The following is a 16,381-nucleotide window of genomic DNA, read 5'->3' on the forward strand; positions in this document are numbered from 1 at the left end:
AAAAGCAGCAGAGGGCAGTGATGGTGAAGGTATTTCAGGTTATCCCTTAGCAGGGGCGGCAAAGGCCCTTCCTCGTACGTTGTTCCCCATCCTATTTGCAAACAAAAGTAGAATCAGGACTAAGCAGTGGGTACACAGGAAGACAAATAATATAATGGACTCTCAGGACCCAGGGAAGGTTTTAAGACCTTGATAACTCTGGTTTGAACTGGGGAAGATTTACAGAGAAGAATTTCACACCAGTCCTTTGTTCCTAGGGACAAGACACCTCTTCAAGTTTCGCCTTAACTTTTAACTCTGCTCTTCCAACTAGGTCCCTGGAGGGTGATGAGAACAGAAGGTAAGGTTGCAAGAAGTGCATGGATGTGGCCGGGCATGGTGGCTCATGCCTGTAATCCCAGCACTTTGGGAGGCCGAAGCAGGCAAATTACCTGAGGCCAGGAGTTCAAGACCAGCGTGGTCAATGTGGTGAAACCCTGTCTCTACTAAAAATACAAAACTTAGCCGGACATGGTGGCACTTGTCTGTAGTCTCAGCTATTTGGGAGGCTGAGGCAGGAGGCTCGCTTGAACCTGTGAGGCAGAGGTTGTAGTGAGTGGAGATCATACCACTGCACTCCCGTCTAAGCGACAGAGCGAGACCCCGTCTCAAAACAAACAAACAAAAGAAGTGCACAGATGTAAGGAAAAATCTCATTTACCATCTATATATACAAGAATTTCAGAACTTTTCTGAAAATTTATGATCTGGAGTCAGACGAATCTAGGTTAAAACTCAACAACTTGCCCAAGATCACAACCTCGGTGAATGGCAGAGGCAGAATACAAACAAACTCCAACTTGTCTGATGCCAAAGACATTTGCTATTTCCACTACACCATCCTGCCTGCTTGTAATCATTCCAGAAAGAATAGTCCAGTAGATGAAAAAACTGAGTTTGCCCTCGAAACTTATACTTCAGTGGCACTTAGCATAATGCTTAAATAAAATCTAATATGTATTTGCTCATCAATCAAAAAAATCTCTTTGGGGTTCCAAAAGAGAAAACAATTATCTCACAGGCATATAAATTGTGTGTAAATTTCAGTTTATGCTTTTTTTTTTTTTTTTTTTTTTGAGACAAAGTCGCCCTCTGTTGCCCAGGTTGGAGCACAATGGCATGATCTCGGCTTACTGCAACCTCAGCCTCGCGGGTCCAAACAATTCTCCTGCCTCAGCCTCCCCAGTAGCTGGCATTACAGGTGTGCGCCACCACGCCTGGCTAACTTTTGTATTTTTAGTAGAGATGAGGTTTCCACCATGTTGGCCAGGCTGGTTTCAAACTCCTGACCTCAAGTGATCCACCCACCTTGACCTCCCAAAGTGCTGGGATTACAGGCCTGAACCACTGTGCCTGGCCCACTCTTTTCTTTTTTGGTGAAATCAGGAAATCATGTCTGAGAAAATGTTTCTTGAGCGGGGTGTGTGTGTGTGTGTGTGTGTGTGTGTGTATTTCATATGACTATGTGTGATGTGCACTAGATAATTAGGAAGTAAATACTGTTGCTATGTATTGTGAGAAAGACGGGACCAGGCCAAGAAACACAATTAAAAGGTGGCCCTGGCCCCACTGCTTTCCTGGAAGAACAGTATCTCGTAAGCTTGTGGGTCTCGTAGGGGTATGGACTGAGCTGCTTAGCATTAGGAAAAATCACTGGCGCAGTGAAACTGAAGTCTCAGCTACATTTCTCACATAAATATTGATCCTTTAGATTTAGCCATTTCTGCAGTGTCAACCCACCCACTGAGCCCAGACCTAAGAGAAAGACTGTGACTGTAGGATGATACACTGACAATAATAATATGAGGTAGGTATTACTATTCCCTTTTAAAAAGAAGCTGAAATCACTTGTCCAAGGTCATATGCTTAGTGAATGCTGACACCAGAATTCATACCCAGGTAACCTGACATCTGGAGCTTGCGTTCTTAGCCACTATTGTATTTTCTATGCTCACTGTAAAGGCTGTTATCAAAATACATGATTGACAGTCAGATGATCTGAGTTCTATTCAAGGTTGTTATGAGAATAAAATAATATTAGTAAAACTGAGAAGTTCTACACAAATGTTGCTTACAATGATGTGTTCCATGATTTGCAACGTGTGATTAAGACATCATGCATATGGAAAAGACTAGGTGTTAAGGCATTATCTTAAATGTGCTTTTGAATCACCACTTTCTAAAATTATCAGTAAGGTTATTTTATTTTCATGATTTAAAACTGTGTAAGAGATGTTGGCTATTGTTATAATTACAATTATCACCATTCACTAGGACTGAAAATAGTCTCCTGAGTTCATGCCTTATCAAAAAATGAGAAGCCTAGGTTTTTCTGATCCAAACCATGTGTGATGTTTCTCAAAGATGGCATCTTTGGAAAAGTCCAATTTAGCCCACGTTCACTGCCTGGATTTTCCCTGCCATTGGTGAGTCTCAGGTAACATCTACAGTCACTTACATTCATGTTGTTCATAGGGTGGGTAGCTCAGCCGAACAGAGATCAGGATCAGGAAGATAAATAGAGGCCAGGCCACTTCCAGCAGCAGCTGACACTGAATGGAAAATAAGACAGAACGCTGTAAATTTCAAAATAACATGGATGTCCAATGCTACTGGGATTTAGGAAATCCACAGAAAACTTCATCTACTAATTAATCAATTTCTCCAGTCTCTCCCACCACTCTCTAAGCTTTAACAGAACTGTTTGGAGTTCCGACCTTTTAATACACCATTCCATATACCTCTGTGTCTTCCCTTAGGTAAGGGAAGATGCTTCCTATCCTGCTTTATCTGGTTCACTTCTACTCATTCTTCAGGATGCATCCTGGCATAATTTCCTTTACTAAAATCTCAGCCTGAGCTAGAAGCCCTTCTCCCGTGCTACTCCAGTAACCCAGGCACACTCCTCCTGTAGCATTTTCCTGGAGCTCTTGAAATATCTGTTTCTGTTGCTGGCTTCCTCAGCACACTGAGCACTCTGAAAGCAGGCACCCATCCAAGTCTCTCTGCATCCCCAGCCTTAGCACAGTGTCAGGTACGTGGTGACTATGTTGAAAGGAGAGGACCAGGGCAACCTGCTATGCTAAATACACACAACCCTTGCTCCTCTAACTGCACAGAAAGCTGCTCCCTATGGGGCAGAGAAGAGGGCTCTCAACGACAATGAAAATTCACACATAGTTCCATATTGACCTGTGTGTGCACACAGGACTGTAAAGAGAGAGAGCGAAGTCCTTCCCCATCTGTCCAGGTCTGGTCACCATCTTCTTCAATGAGTTAAAAGATCATTGAACTTATAAGCAGGCATGATACACTGGTTAAAGCAATGAGGTTTCTCCAAAGGAAAACCCTGCCTCAGTGAGTTACTAGGGGATAAATCAGCACAAGGACAAGATGGAAATCACTAGACGTAATGTAACTGAGCCAGTAGTGTTCAGACAACTAGTTACATTGCCTGAAGTCTATTACATCTCCCATTCCTTTCATTTCCGTATTTCAACATTGTAATCAACATAAATACCAAAGAGCCCAAAAGAGTCACGGGGCCTTGTGTTTAAGAGTAATTATAACTTATAACTGTGGCTTCAGAGTCACAGAGCCAAAAGAACCCTGGTATGAAATCCCTTTTTGTCTTATTTTTTTAAAAAAAGCAAAAGATTGGGCCGGGTACACTGGTTCATGCCTGTAATCCCAGCACTTTGGGAGGCTGAGGTGGGTGGATCACCTAAGGTCAGGAATTCAAGACCAGACTGGCCAACATGGTGAAACCCTGTCTCTACTAAAAATACAAAAAAAGTAGCTGGGCATAGTATTGGGTGCATGTAATCCCAGCTACTTGGGAGGTTGAGGCAGAACTGCTTGAACCCAGGAGGCAGAGGTTGCAGTGAGCTGAGATTGTGCCACTGCACTCCAGCTGGGGCGACAGAGCAAAACTGCATCTCAAAAAAAAAAAAAGAAAGAAAAAAGCAAAGATTTTTCTTGAGACAGGGTCTTGCTCCACCGTCCAGATTAGGCTATGATCTAGAGATCATAGCTCACTGTAACGTCAAACTCTTGGCTCAAGTGATCCTCTCCCCCAGGGCTCCCAAACTGCTAGGATTACAGGCGTAAGCCACTGCAATCAGCCAATGCAGAAATTTTTCTTGATCTTCAAGTCCTTATATTTTTACGGAGAATTTGAAAATAAAAAAATACAGAAAAGTTTAAAAAGGTAAATATAAATCACCTTAATCCTACCTCTAAGAGATAATCCCTAGTAAACTGAACTAAAAATGGTTCTCTGTTAGTATCTTTTGTCTTTTTTCATGCTTACATAAATAATATTTTTTCTCTACAATACTGAGACTACACAGCACATATACTTTTGTATTCTGTTTTTTTATTTAACATCATATGGGAGAGCATTTCCCATGACATAAAATATGCTCTTAAAACATGTTTTGGAATGTCTACTTAATATTCCACTCTGTGAATAGATCATAATTTAACCTTTCTGCTCAACTGCTGGTGCTTCAGATTGTTTGGGTTTTTTTTTTTTTTTTTAATTATTTACTTTTTTGTTGTTTTATTTCTGATATTAAAAAAAAAAAAGTTTTTTATTTCCAAAGACCTCTCATATGGTTCTACATTAAACTCTTTTAAAAAATCTTTTCGGGGATGGACGCAGTGGCTCATGCCGGTAATCACTTTGTGAGGCCGAAGCAGGTGGATCACCTGAGGTCAGGAGTTGCAGACCAGCCTGGCCATCATGGCGAAATCCTGTGTCTACTAAAAATACAAAACTTAGATGGGCATGGGGGTATACGCCTGTAATCCCAGCTACTTGGGAGGCCAAGGCAGGAGAATCTCTTGAACCCAGGAGGCCAAGGCAGAAGAATCGCTCAAACCCAGGAGGCCAAGGTAGGAGAATCGCTCGAACCAGAAGACCTAGGTTGCAGTGAGCCGAGATCATGCCATTGCGTGATCAGAGTGAGGCTGGGCAGAAGGAAATATAGCAAGATAAACAGTGGATGTACTAGGATGATAAGAATATGGGTGTGGCTGGCACAGTGGCTCATGCCTATAATCCCAGAAATTTGGGAGGCCCAGGCAGGCGGATCACCTGAGATCAGGAGTTTGAAACCAACCTGGCTAACATGATGAAACTCCATCTCTACTAAAAATACAAAATTAGCTGGGCATGGTGGTGCATGTTCGTACTTCCAGCTACTTGGGAGGCCGAGGTAGGAGAATTGCTTAAACCTGGGAAGCAGAGGTTGCTGTGAGCCAAGATTGCGCCACTGCACTCCAGCCTGGGTGACAGAGCAAGACTCTGTCTCTAAATTTAAAAAGAAAAAAAAAAAAAATGGGTGATTTTTTAATACTTTCCTGTCTTTTCTAAATTTTCCACAATGAGCATGTATAAATTATCTCATGATACAAAAAAACACTGTTACCATAAAACCATCAAGAATAGCTGGCATAGACAGCACAACAGAATGAAAAATAAAGGCAAATGGATCCCTCTCTGGAAGAAAGCATGCTGACAGTGGAGTACTCAAGACCAAAGATGGGGCTGGTCTTGCTAAGATTTCTGTAAATAATCCCAAAGAGATAACGTACTCCAAGCTTGGGAATGACATTCAGCCTTTTCTTTCTTTTCTTTTTTAATAGCAAATACCTTTTTATTCTATAGCTTATTTTTTAAGTTCAGATACACATCACATTCCATATCTTAAAGATATACAATTTTTATTTGTCAATTATACCTCAATAAAGCTGGGAGTGGGGGTGGGGAAGAAAGCAATTTTCTTTCTGCCAAAGAACAAAACCACGACTCTATGAAAATAAACTTTTCTCAGGCCAGGTGCGGTGGCTCACGCCTGTAATCCCAGCACTTTGGGAGGCCGAGGCGGGTGGATCACGAGGTCAGGAGTTCGAGACCAGACTGGCCAACATGGTGAAACCCCGGCTCTACTAAAAATACAAAAATTAGCTGGGCATGGTGGTGCATGCCTGTAATCCCAGCTACTCAGGAGGCGGAGGCAGGAGAACTGCTTGAACCAGGACCCGGGAGGCAGAGGTTGCGGTGAGCCGAGATCACACCACTGCACTCCAGCCTGGGCAACAAGAGTGAAACTCTGTTTCAAAAAAAAAAAGGAAAGAAACTTTTCTCCCAGCTGAGCCAGGATCCCTCATCTCAATTTCCCCAGGTACTTTGTGTCTGTATCAGCTCTTGGTACACCAGAGACCCTATTTATATATATGAGCTTCTCCCTTAGGGTCACTTTCTTCTTACTAAGCCTACCACATGATAACGGCTTTAAAAATGTTTGGTAAGTAAGTAAATGAGCTGAACTTTAGAAAATAATGAACATGGAAATATATATCAGTTGAACCCTTTGGGAAAGCAATGTAACAAGATGTATTCAAGAGCCATGTTTATCCCATTTGCCCAATTACTATTCCTGGAAATTTATCCTAGGAAACTGAACTTAAGATATCAAAAAACTATATGCATAAAGTTATTCACTCATTGAAACATTGTAATTGCAAAATATTGGAAACAATTGCATAGCAATGGGGAAATGATTAGATTAAAGTATGGTACATCTACTCAACAATATATCATGCGATCATCACAACAATGTTTATGAAACACAGAAATCATTAGCCATATAATATTAAGTGAAAAAAGCAGAACATAAAATTATATGCCGTTCCAAGCTTGTAGCTAAATAAAATCACTTACAAATATTAACAAAGACAGGAATACAACTTTTTTTTAAAATGGTATGACTGTACATAAATTTAGAAAATACTAATGAGGCCGGGCGTGGTGGCTCACACCTGTAATCCCAGCACTTTGGGAGGCCAAGGCGGGTTGATCATGAGGTCAGGAGTTCAAGACCAGCCTGGCAAACACAGTGAAACCCCCTCTCTACTAAAAATACAAAAAATAGCTGGGCTTCGTGGTGGGAGCCTGTAATCCCAGCCACTCTTGTTTGAACCCGGGAGGCAGAGGTTGGAGTGAGCCCAGATCGCTCCATTGCACTCCAACCTGGGTGACAATATGAGCCTTCATCTCAAAAAAAGGAAGGAAGGAAGCAAGGAAGGAAAGAAGGAGGGAGGGAGGGAGGGAGGGAGGGAGGGAGGGAAGGAAGGAAGGAAGGAAGGAAGGAAGGAGGGAAGGAAGGAAGGAAGGAAGGAGGGAAGGAAGGAAGGGAAAGGAAAGGAAGGAAGGAAATCAGGGGAAAAAAAACGAAACTAAACAAAGAGTATGAGTAAAATAAATAGTCATCAACCTTGAAGCTCTGAAACTACCATTTGTACTTTTAGGATAAATAGTAGCTACCATTTATTTAGGACCCAATATGTACAAGGCACATTTTATATTAATTACTTAATTTAATCCCCAGGACAACCATGTGAGATAGGAAACATTATTGTCTTCATTTTATATGTAGCAAGGCTAAAGCTGGAGGAAGGGTAAATCACGGAGGTAGGCAGTAGCGGGGTTGAGATAAGCGGCCAATTCTACCCAACTCAGGAGGCCACATGACATTCTATTTGACACCACATAGGGGAGACTCAGGTAGGAAATGGCCCCAGTAGGTGGCATGGTCTAGAAATATCAACAGGATCCACAGAGGTAAGATGAATTCACAGCTTGTAGATTTATAATACTTACAGCCAATGCTGGGCACCTATTGTGCACTCAGGACGTTTTGTGTATCTCATCTCCAGTATTTAATTCATAATAACTCTGTGGGGTAGGTTGTATCATTACCATTTTAGAAGTGAAGAAACTGAGGTTTGAACAAGTTATGAGCCATAAGAAACTGCACCAAAGTTTGAACCCAGATCTACTAACCCTTTAGTGTGTGCTTTTGTACCCATCATGCTGCCATCACAAAGCTACGTTTGGGACATATACCTTTTAAGGTATGCCACTTAAAAGAAACCTAGCATTTGCCAGCCCCACTGAGCAGTGATCTGACCCAATGAATCAAGGCTTATGTTCCTGGACATCTCTACAGCCCCCATATCTAGGATCCTGTAGGGCAGCAGATGCTCAAAATATGTTGGTTGACTGAAAAAAATGAATGGATCTTCCCCATGGCAACTGACAGCAAAAGGCAAACAAAAAATCTTACAAGCCATTTGCAGCAGCTGAATGGCGAGTGTAAGCAGATCAGGAAAAGAGGTTAAAAAAAATTGATGATGATAATAATAATGGCTAACACTTAAAAAGGTCTTACTATGCACCAGGGTTGTGAGTGCTTTATATACATTAACTCATTTAATCATCAAACAATCCAATTAGTACTCTTGTACACATTTTACAGAAGAGGAAGCTGAGATTCAAAGAGTACCTGATGGTTCAAGATTGGCAAATGGCAGAGCCAAGATTCAGAGCCACCCTGACTGAAGGGCTCCTTCTCTTCGCCATTATGGACCCCAACCTCCTTATGCACTTTGCCTTCACTTACCAGAGCATACAGACGCCTGCTCTCTCAAAGCCCTTGCTGAGCTGAGACACTAGCATGTATGAGTGAATTAAACAGACTGTCTCCAAAGTTCACGCCACCTGAGCCAAAGAACTCATGAGAGACAAAATTCAATCTTTGCCCTTTTACCTTGGACCTCTAAAATTCCTCCCATCATTGAACCTAGAACTCACCTTCCAAACCCAGGGGAATGTTCTATGTATTTCTTTTCATAATAGCCTCCCTCTAGAAACCAAACTTGACTTCTGCCAGGATATGCCATTAAGGCTACACTCATTAATAAAATCAGATTTCTCCTCCATCTCTAAGATTAGCACTTTTCCTAAACATAAACCCTCATAAATGGCTTGGAAATGAAGTTGATCCTTTACCATTATAAATTCCTATAGAAAACTCTTCTAAACCTTGCTTTGGTACCTACCCACCCAACCGCACACCTCCCCATGGGGTGGGAAGATGGGGATAAACATTGTTTTCAAAAGGCATTTCTCACCAAAGTCAAAGCTGCTCTAAGAGTACTAAAGCACCACTTTGCACTTCCCATCTTGTTATTTCAACATGGGGATAATATGAGTAGGCACCGCTGCAGCAGATTTTCTTGATAGCGACCCTACTGACATTTGGGGCCAGATAGTTGTTGTGAGAGACTCTCCTGTGAATTCTAGGAAGCTTAGCAGCATCCCTGACCTCAACCCTAAGTATCAGCACATACATTCCCAGGATTGTGACAACCAAAAATATCTCCAGATGTTACGTCCCTGGTGGAAGGGTGAGGGTGGGGTAGGGTAGGGGGATAACTGCCCCCACTTGAGAACTACTGCTCTAGAGTTATTATCAGAATTAAATGTATTTCACATAGAAGGCTTACCACAGAGTCTAGTACTTATCATCATGTTATTCAATATGTATCAAATCACTCTTAAATCATCATTCATAGTTATGCCAACATCTCACACACTACAGATGTTCACTGTCCACTTGATTATTCATGCCTGACTTTTGCTGCTGGCTGCAGAAGTTCACAGACCACAATCCAGTCACTCTGAACCCATTTCACTACCTAGCCTGAGGACACAGTCACGGTGCTCTTAAATTCTTGAGATTTATCCACGTTAATTCAAGGTTAGGGCAGCGCAAGGGCCATGGACAAAGAACAGAGAAAACTAGCAGAATAAAATTGGGCCTTGGGCAAGAGGCTTCTGAATCATGGTAGCCAAAATAATGCACTCCATGCTGAAAAATGAAGTCGCCATTTCTTAGTATTGAGAGATTCTTGACAATACAATGGGGCATGAAAAAGGAAACAAGAAGAATAAACATCAGAAAGGAAGAGATGAAAATATCCTTTCTGTTTATAGCGTGGTCGTAAATCCAAGAGAACTCACAAAGTTAACTAAAAAGCTGCAAATGATTTGCAAGTATGGGTAAATTAATCAGAACCAAGGTAAATTCTCCTAAATAATAGCATTGCTATAAGCCTGTGAAAACCAGTTAAATTAATATAATGTGAGGAAGAGAATACTATTCACAGTGAGAACAGAAACATAAACAAAACAACCTAGGTATTAACTTAGCCAAACATGTGCTTCTTATATAAAAGAAAACCACAGAACTTTAGTAGGATAAATAAAGGAAGACGAGAATTAAGGAGAGCTAAGCTCTGCTTCTTGATGAGATCATTTAATATCCAAATTTGCCAAGCTAATTTATAGATTTAGCACAATTGCACTTAAAATAGCGATAGGGTACTTTTCTGAGCTTGATAAGGTAATAACACTCAATGGGGAAAAAATAGATGAAAACACCAAAAGATATTCTGAAAGGTAAAAAGGTAAGTGGCGGACAATGAGCTCCTCCATATATCAGAATGTTCATCAAATTGAGGGCACATTCTGGGCTCTATCAGGACCAAAACTAAAACTACATATCAAATGACCAAATGAGTAACTCCAAAATTGCTCCCTACACTTTTTTTTTTTTTTGAGACAGGGTTTCACTCTGTTGCCCAGGCTGGAGTACAGTGGTATGATCATAGCTCACTGCAGCCTTGATCACCCAGACTCAAGCAATTCTCCCACCTCAGCCTTCCAAGTAGCTGGGACTCCAGGCAAGTACGGCCATGCCTGACTAATTTCCTTATTTTTATAGAGATGGGGTCTTGCTATGCTGCCCAGGCTGGTCTTGAACCCCTAGTCTCAAGCAATCCCCCCACCTCAGCCTCCCAAAGTGCTGGGAATACAGGCATGAGCCACCATATCCAGGTTTTAATAAATGTCCCAAAAATAACTAGAAAAGGAATCACTATTTAATCAATAGTGATTATTAAATAATCACTGGGATGACATGATATGAATATGAAGACAAATTAATTTTAGGCCCATCCCTAACAGCATACATGCCAATGAGACCTGGGAAAACTAAAGCAAAATCTGAAGGATCACATCAGACAAATGCTAGAGAGGGGAAACAATTTTTAAAACCAGGCCTGCCTTCCCTCAACCACAAAGTCTCACACATTGATGGTGGCTACTTAAATTGGCTGGATCCTCTGGAAAGACATCTGATCATATACTTCACGGGCCATTTCCCTTCAACCTAGTAATCCTGTTCCTCAGATTTTGGCCTACACCAATGATACAAAAATAATAAAAGATTAAATGTATAGAATCTTTATAGTAATTTATTTGTAGCAGCACACATGGAACAATCTAAATGTTGGCAACAGGGTTTGAACTTCTAAAAACTGTGTTGATGGATTACTGCAAAGCTACCAGGAATGTCAAAGGCATCATCCTACAGTAGATTTGGAGCCAAAAGATTCCAGCCCTCCTCTTAGCAAACTTTTTTTTTCCTTTTTTTTTTTTGAGACAGAGTCTCACTCTGTCACCCAGGCTGGAGTGCAGTGGTGCATCTTGGCTCACTGCAACTTCCACCTCCCAGGTTCAAGCGAATTCTCCTGCCTCATCCTCCCGAATAGGTGGGATTACAGGCAAGTGTTACCACGCCTGGCTAATTTTTGTATTTTTAGTAGAGATGGGGTTTCACCACGTTGATCAGGCTGGTCTCAAATTCCTGGCCTCAAGTGATCCGCCCACCTCGGTCTCCCAAAGTGCTGGGATTATAGGTGTGAGCCACCGTGCCCGGACATTAACTTATTAACAATACTCTCTTCATCTGTGAAACAGAAATTGCAATGCACACACCTCAGAACTGTTGTGAGAATCAAGAAAGTAATGGATATCAAAGTATTACTTTCAAAACTATAAAACACAGCCTACACATCAGAAATCATTATTCTAAATAAGAAGATGATTTAGAAATATGTGAACATGCACACTAAATAATGTTAAATGAAAGAAGAAAACAGAGCATAAAATGGTCCATGTATATGTAATGATTACAATTGCTTTCTTGGGCCATTGTCATTCAAGTTCCCTCTATCCCAAGAGACACAAGAAAATGTGGCCTGACTATCTCAGGGAATCCTCTTGCATATAAAATAAAAGTAAATTCTCGCGGGGCACAGTGGCTCACGCCTGTAATCCCAGCACTTTGGGAGGCCGAGGCGGGCAGATCACGAGGTCAGGAGTTCCAGACTAGCCTGGCCAATATGGTGAAACCCCATCTCTACTAAAAATACAAAAATTATCTGGGCATGGTGGTGGGCATCTGTAATCACAGCTACTAGGAGGCTGAGGCAGGAGGATCGCTTGAACCCAGAAAGCAAAGGTTGCAGTGAGCCGAGATTGCTCCACTGCACTCCAGCCTGGGTGACAGAGCTAGACTCTGTCTCGAAAATAAATAAATACATACATAAATACATAAATAAATAAATACTAAATTAAATTCTCCTTCCCCAGTTTCAAGGCCCTGAATGATCTGGTCATGTCTATTACCAACTCATCCCCAGTCAGTCTTATTCACTCCACTAGTGCCACTGGCTTTCTTCTGTTCCCTTACCTAGGGGACAGGCACCCCCAGTCTCTCTGCCTGGAATGGATTTCCCTATCTCTAGGCCTCTGATCTTTGCCTGGCTCACCATTGCTCGAACTTCAGAGCTCTCAGCTTTAATGTCATGATCTGTCATTCTAAATTAAATCCCTAACCACATCTGCTAGTATCTAACACCAGTTTGTCGGTTTTTTTCCTTCATAATCCTCATCACAGTTTACAGTTATATTTTTATTTGCATGACGATATGTTTCACATCTGCTGGCCTCACTGAACTGTAAGCTCTATGAAAACAGTACTCATGCCTGGCTGCTTCACCACTAGATACCCAGCTAATCATCCCACAAGTAATAGGTGCTTAATAGATATTTATCCAAATGAAACAATAAATTTCTATTTGTTTTAACTTTCTTCACTCCGTAGAAGAGAAAACTAAAGCTCTGGAGAAAGGAGTTTTCCTAGGCTATTGAGACAGATGGTGGCCAAGCTGGGATTGGAATCATGACCACTGCTGCCGGTCCAGGAGTAAGGACAGGGAAGAAATGTGTCAGGTGAAACCAGAAGTGGGGAAAGGATGCAGAGCGTTTTCATCTACTCTGCAAAATTCTCTAAAAGCTCATAAATGAGGAGTTTTAATTTTTGGATAGTTCATTCTTTTTCATTAAAGAAAGCCCAAATAGTGGTACTCTGGCTGGGGGTAGTGCCTCATGCCTGTAATCCCAGCACGTTGGGAGGCCGAGGTGGGTGGATCACTTGAGGTCAGGAGTTCGAGACCAGCCTGGCCAACATGCTAAAATCCCGTCTCTACTAAAAACACAAAAATTAGCCAGGTGTGGTGCTGTGCATCTGTAATCCCAGCTACCCAGGAGGCTGAAGCATGAGAATTGCTTGAACCCGGGAGGCTGAAGCATGAGAATTGCGTGCACCCGGGAGGCAGAGGCTGTAGCAAGCTGAGATCGTGCCACTGCACTCCAGCCTAGGTGATAGGGTGAGACTCAGTTTAAAAAAAAAAAAAAATCACAATTAACTATTTTCCCAGCCACATGACTAGTCAGATCTATTTGAGAAAATTAATAATAAAGGCAAAAGAAAAGAGGTGATATGGCCACTCTCACTTTGTCCAGTTTGTTCCATAGGGACCTTGGCCTCTGAATCAGGCTAAAACCAGATGAGGATCCTGAAAGCTCTGAAGTTTTCTTCCCCTTCCTGTCCCCAGCCCTGTTTGTACTGAATACCTACCACCCACACAAGTTAACTGTTACTTTGGAACCAAACTGAGCTTTGCACCCAACTTTCACAACTCAATTCAATTTATTCTTTGCCTAACAGAAACAGCGGAAAACTAACCCTGGCTGATGGTCCCCCGTGAGTCTGTATAATGGGGGCACAGGAGAGGGGAGGACCCAGGAGTTACCAGCAAACCAGGACACAGAATGAAAAGGCAAGCACTGCCTTTCAATAGGGTTGCTCTGGGGTATACTGTTCAGCTCCAGGCCAAACATAGTGTTTCTATATTCCTGGCAGCAGCAGACAGGCTTTACGTATTCTTACTATTCTTCCTAGTGCAAGGGAGCCTCCTCAAGGCCTGCAAACCAATGGGCCTTAAGACATTTCCCACTCATTCAGTAAATACTTACTAAGCATGTCCCAAGGGCCAGGCTCTGTGCTGGGCTCTGAGGCCAAGCATATACACTCCAGGATCTCAGGAGACAGGAACTGCGCAATGAACTTCCATACACTGCAGGCAACAGCTATCAGGGACTGCTAACTTCTTCCCCTACCTAATGGGCAGGGCTGGTTCTCACTATGTGAGCTAACAAGGTGGCCCCACAACCCTTAAGAGGTTCTGATGTCTAAACAATATAATCTAGAAATCTAAACCAGGTGGATTGGGAAGCAGCCATCAGTCAAAACTTGAGATTCCGAGACACAGGAGCTTTAGCATACAGAGAGAGCAAAGCAAAATAGGATCTGCAACTGGAGGGCCACCAGGAGACTGGTTCTGGTGCTACTTTCTTAACTGACCAATGCTGGACACCTGTGCCCCCCTGAACCCCAGTTCTGTCAATTGTACAAGGTGCAAGCCAGATCTTTCCAACTCTAACAATCTAAGCATCAGCAACCTGAAATAAATCACTTTTCTTTCTGATTCAGCAAAATACACTTCCTTTAGAAATCAGGAAGGGAGGTAAGGAAAACAGGCTAGCAGGCAGTGGTGTAACAACTTAAGCCCCTTTGTGTCAGGGTGTTGCATCCCACTTCCTTCTTTAACAAGAACTCTGCCATAAGGCTACAAACTGGCTTTGGCTAAACCTGCCTCTCTCTCTAATCCTAACACTTCTAAACCCATCTGCAATACCCAGCAAGAAGCAACAAGACCAGTGGAGTCTGGCCCAATTTGAATGACCCAACCCCACATCCTGTTGCAGGATTCCTTCCCTGGCTAAGCACGGAAAACCTCTTCTCTGCCCTTTCTGCTACCTTCAAGTTGCTATGCAGTTGCAAAAAAATAAAAAATAAAAATAGTTTGGAAGAGGGAAGAAAAGTCACTGTGATGGGACAGACTGAGGCTTGGCCCTAGTCCTAGGGATCTCAGCTTCTGGTTGCAGCTCAGTGGCTGGCTGGGTGACCTTGGCGAAATCCCTTTCCTGCTTTGTACCTTAGCTTTCTCATCTGTAAAATAAGAGGTTCAGACTAGACTACCCCAGAGCCATAGCCCTCCTTTCATTGCCAAGATGATATGATTCTTCCCACTACTCATTAACAGACACATAACGTGGATAAACCATGGCAGAGACAATTTCCCAGCAAATGGGCCCCTTCCACCAGGATAAGAAGGGGCAGGAGCCCTAGACCACACCACAGTGAAAGAATAAGAGTTAATGACGGACATATAGGACTAGAACACCAAGACTTGGGAATAACCATGGAAGGCAGGGAGAAAGGCAAGGAAGGAATCAGAAACTTCAATATTCTCAGATGGGGGATAGGCAAAATAATGATACCACTGCAAAGCAATCTGGCAGAGTGAGTTAGAGTGCTAGCTCCAGAGTCAGATGATCTGGATTTGAACCCTAGCTGTGCTCCTTGTTAGTAATGTGGACCTCAGACAAGTTACTTAACCTCTCTGAGTAGCATGTTTCCATCTACAACATGTGGAAATAACAGTACATCACAGGGCCTTAAAAGGAATAAATCTAGTTATAATGCCTAATGAGTTAGTGCCTCGCACATGGAAGCTCATTCTAAGTGTTTGCTTTTATTATATTAATATAATATTATCTTATTATACTTTACAATTACAGAAAACAGATAGGATCCATAGATTCTAGTCCGTGTTCTCTCACTAGAGACCTGCGAATTCAGGTTCCCCATTTGTAACAGGAGAGGCGGAACACAATCAGTTTTTTTCAAATGAAGACCTGTATACACATTGCTGAGAGATTATATTTAAGTTCTCTAGGAGGATTTTAAACACTTTATTTTCATTTCAATCGTCACCTAAACCAAGTCTAATAAACACATATGGATTTTTTAAATGCTTACTTTAAAGCCAAGTTCTGGCACAAGATTTCAAAGCCCAAGTCTACATTTGTGTTTATGATTGTGTTGGCACCAGTATAATTGTAGCAAACTCATGAGAATGGAACAGGTGAGGACTCAACTTATAAAAGATGAGACTGGACCCAATGAAAGCCAAATACCATCAAATTAAGGTTGTACAAGTAGAAACATGGGTGGAGAATTCAATCATTAGTACATGATAATATAGACTAGCCAAACTCCAAACATTCAGCACGACAGCATTTATTGCCATGCAACTTATAATTTGGTTTCGGCTGAAAAACAACTGCCTCACCATATTTAAGGTATTAATTTGAATGGTGTTGATTGGATAATTT

The 16,381-nt window shown here is 42.0% G+C and overlaps 1 protein-coding gene across 2 annotated transcripts in view; it reads right to left on the bottom strand.

The window, feature by feature from the left end:
- Positions 1-16,381, bottom strand: part of ABCA1 (ATP binding cassette subfamily A member 1) — a 147,979-nt gene that overhangs the window by 105,213 nt on the left and 26,385 nt on the right. For both annotated transcript variants that reach the window (XM_007968523.3, XM_007968524.3), the window contains exon 3: positions 2,498-2,591. In XM_007968523.3, the coding sequence (XP_007966714.3) occupies positions 2,498-2,591 (94 nt within the window). The remainder of the gene's footprint in view (positions 1-2,497; positions 2,592-16,381) is intronic.

This window comes from Chlorocebus sabaeus, chromosome 12 (assembly GCF_047675955.1).
Source record: "Chlorocebus sabaeus isolate Y175 chromosome 12, mChlSab1.0.hap1, whole genome shotgun sequence".
Lineage (NCBI taxonomy): Eukaryota > Metazoa > Chordata > Mammalia > Primates > Cercopithecidae > Chlorocebus > Chlorocebus sabaeus.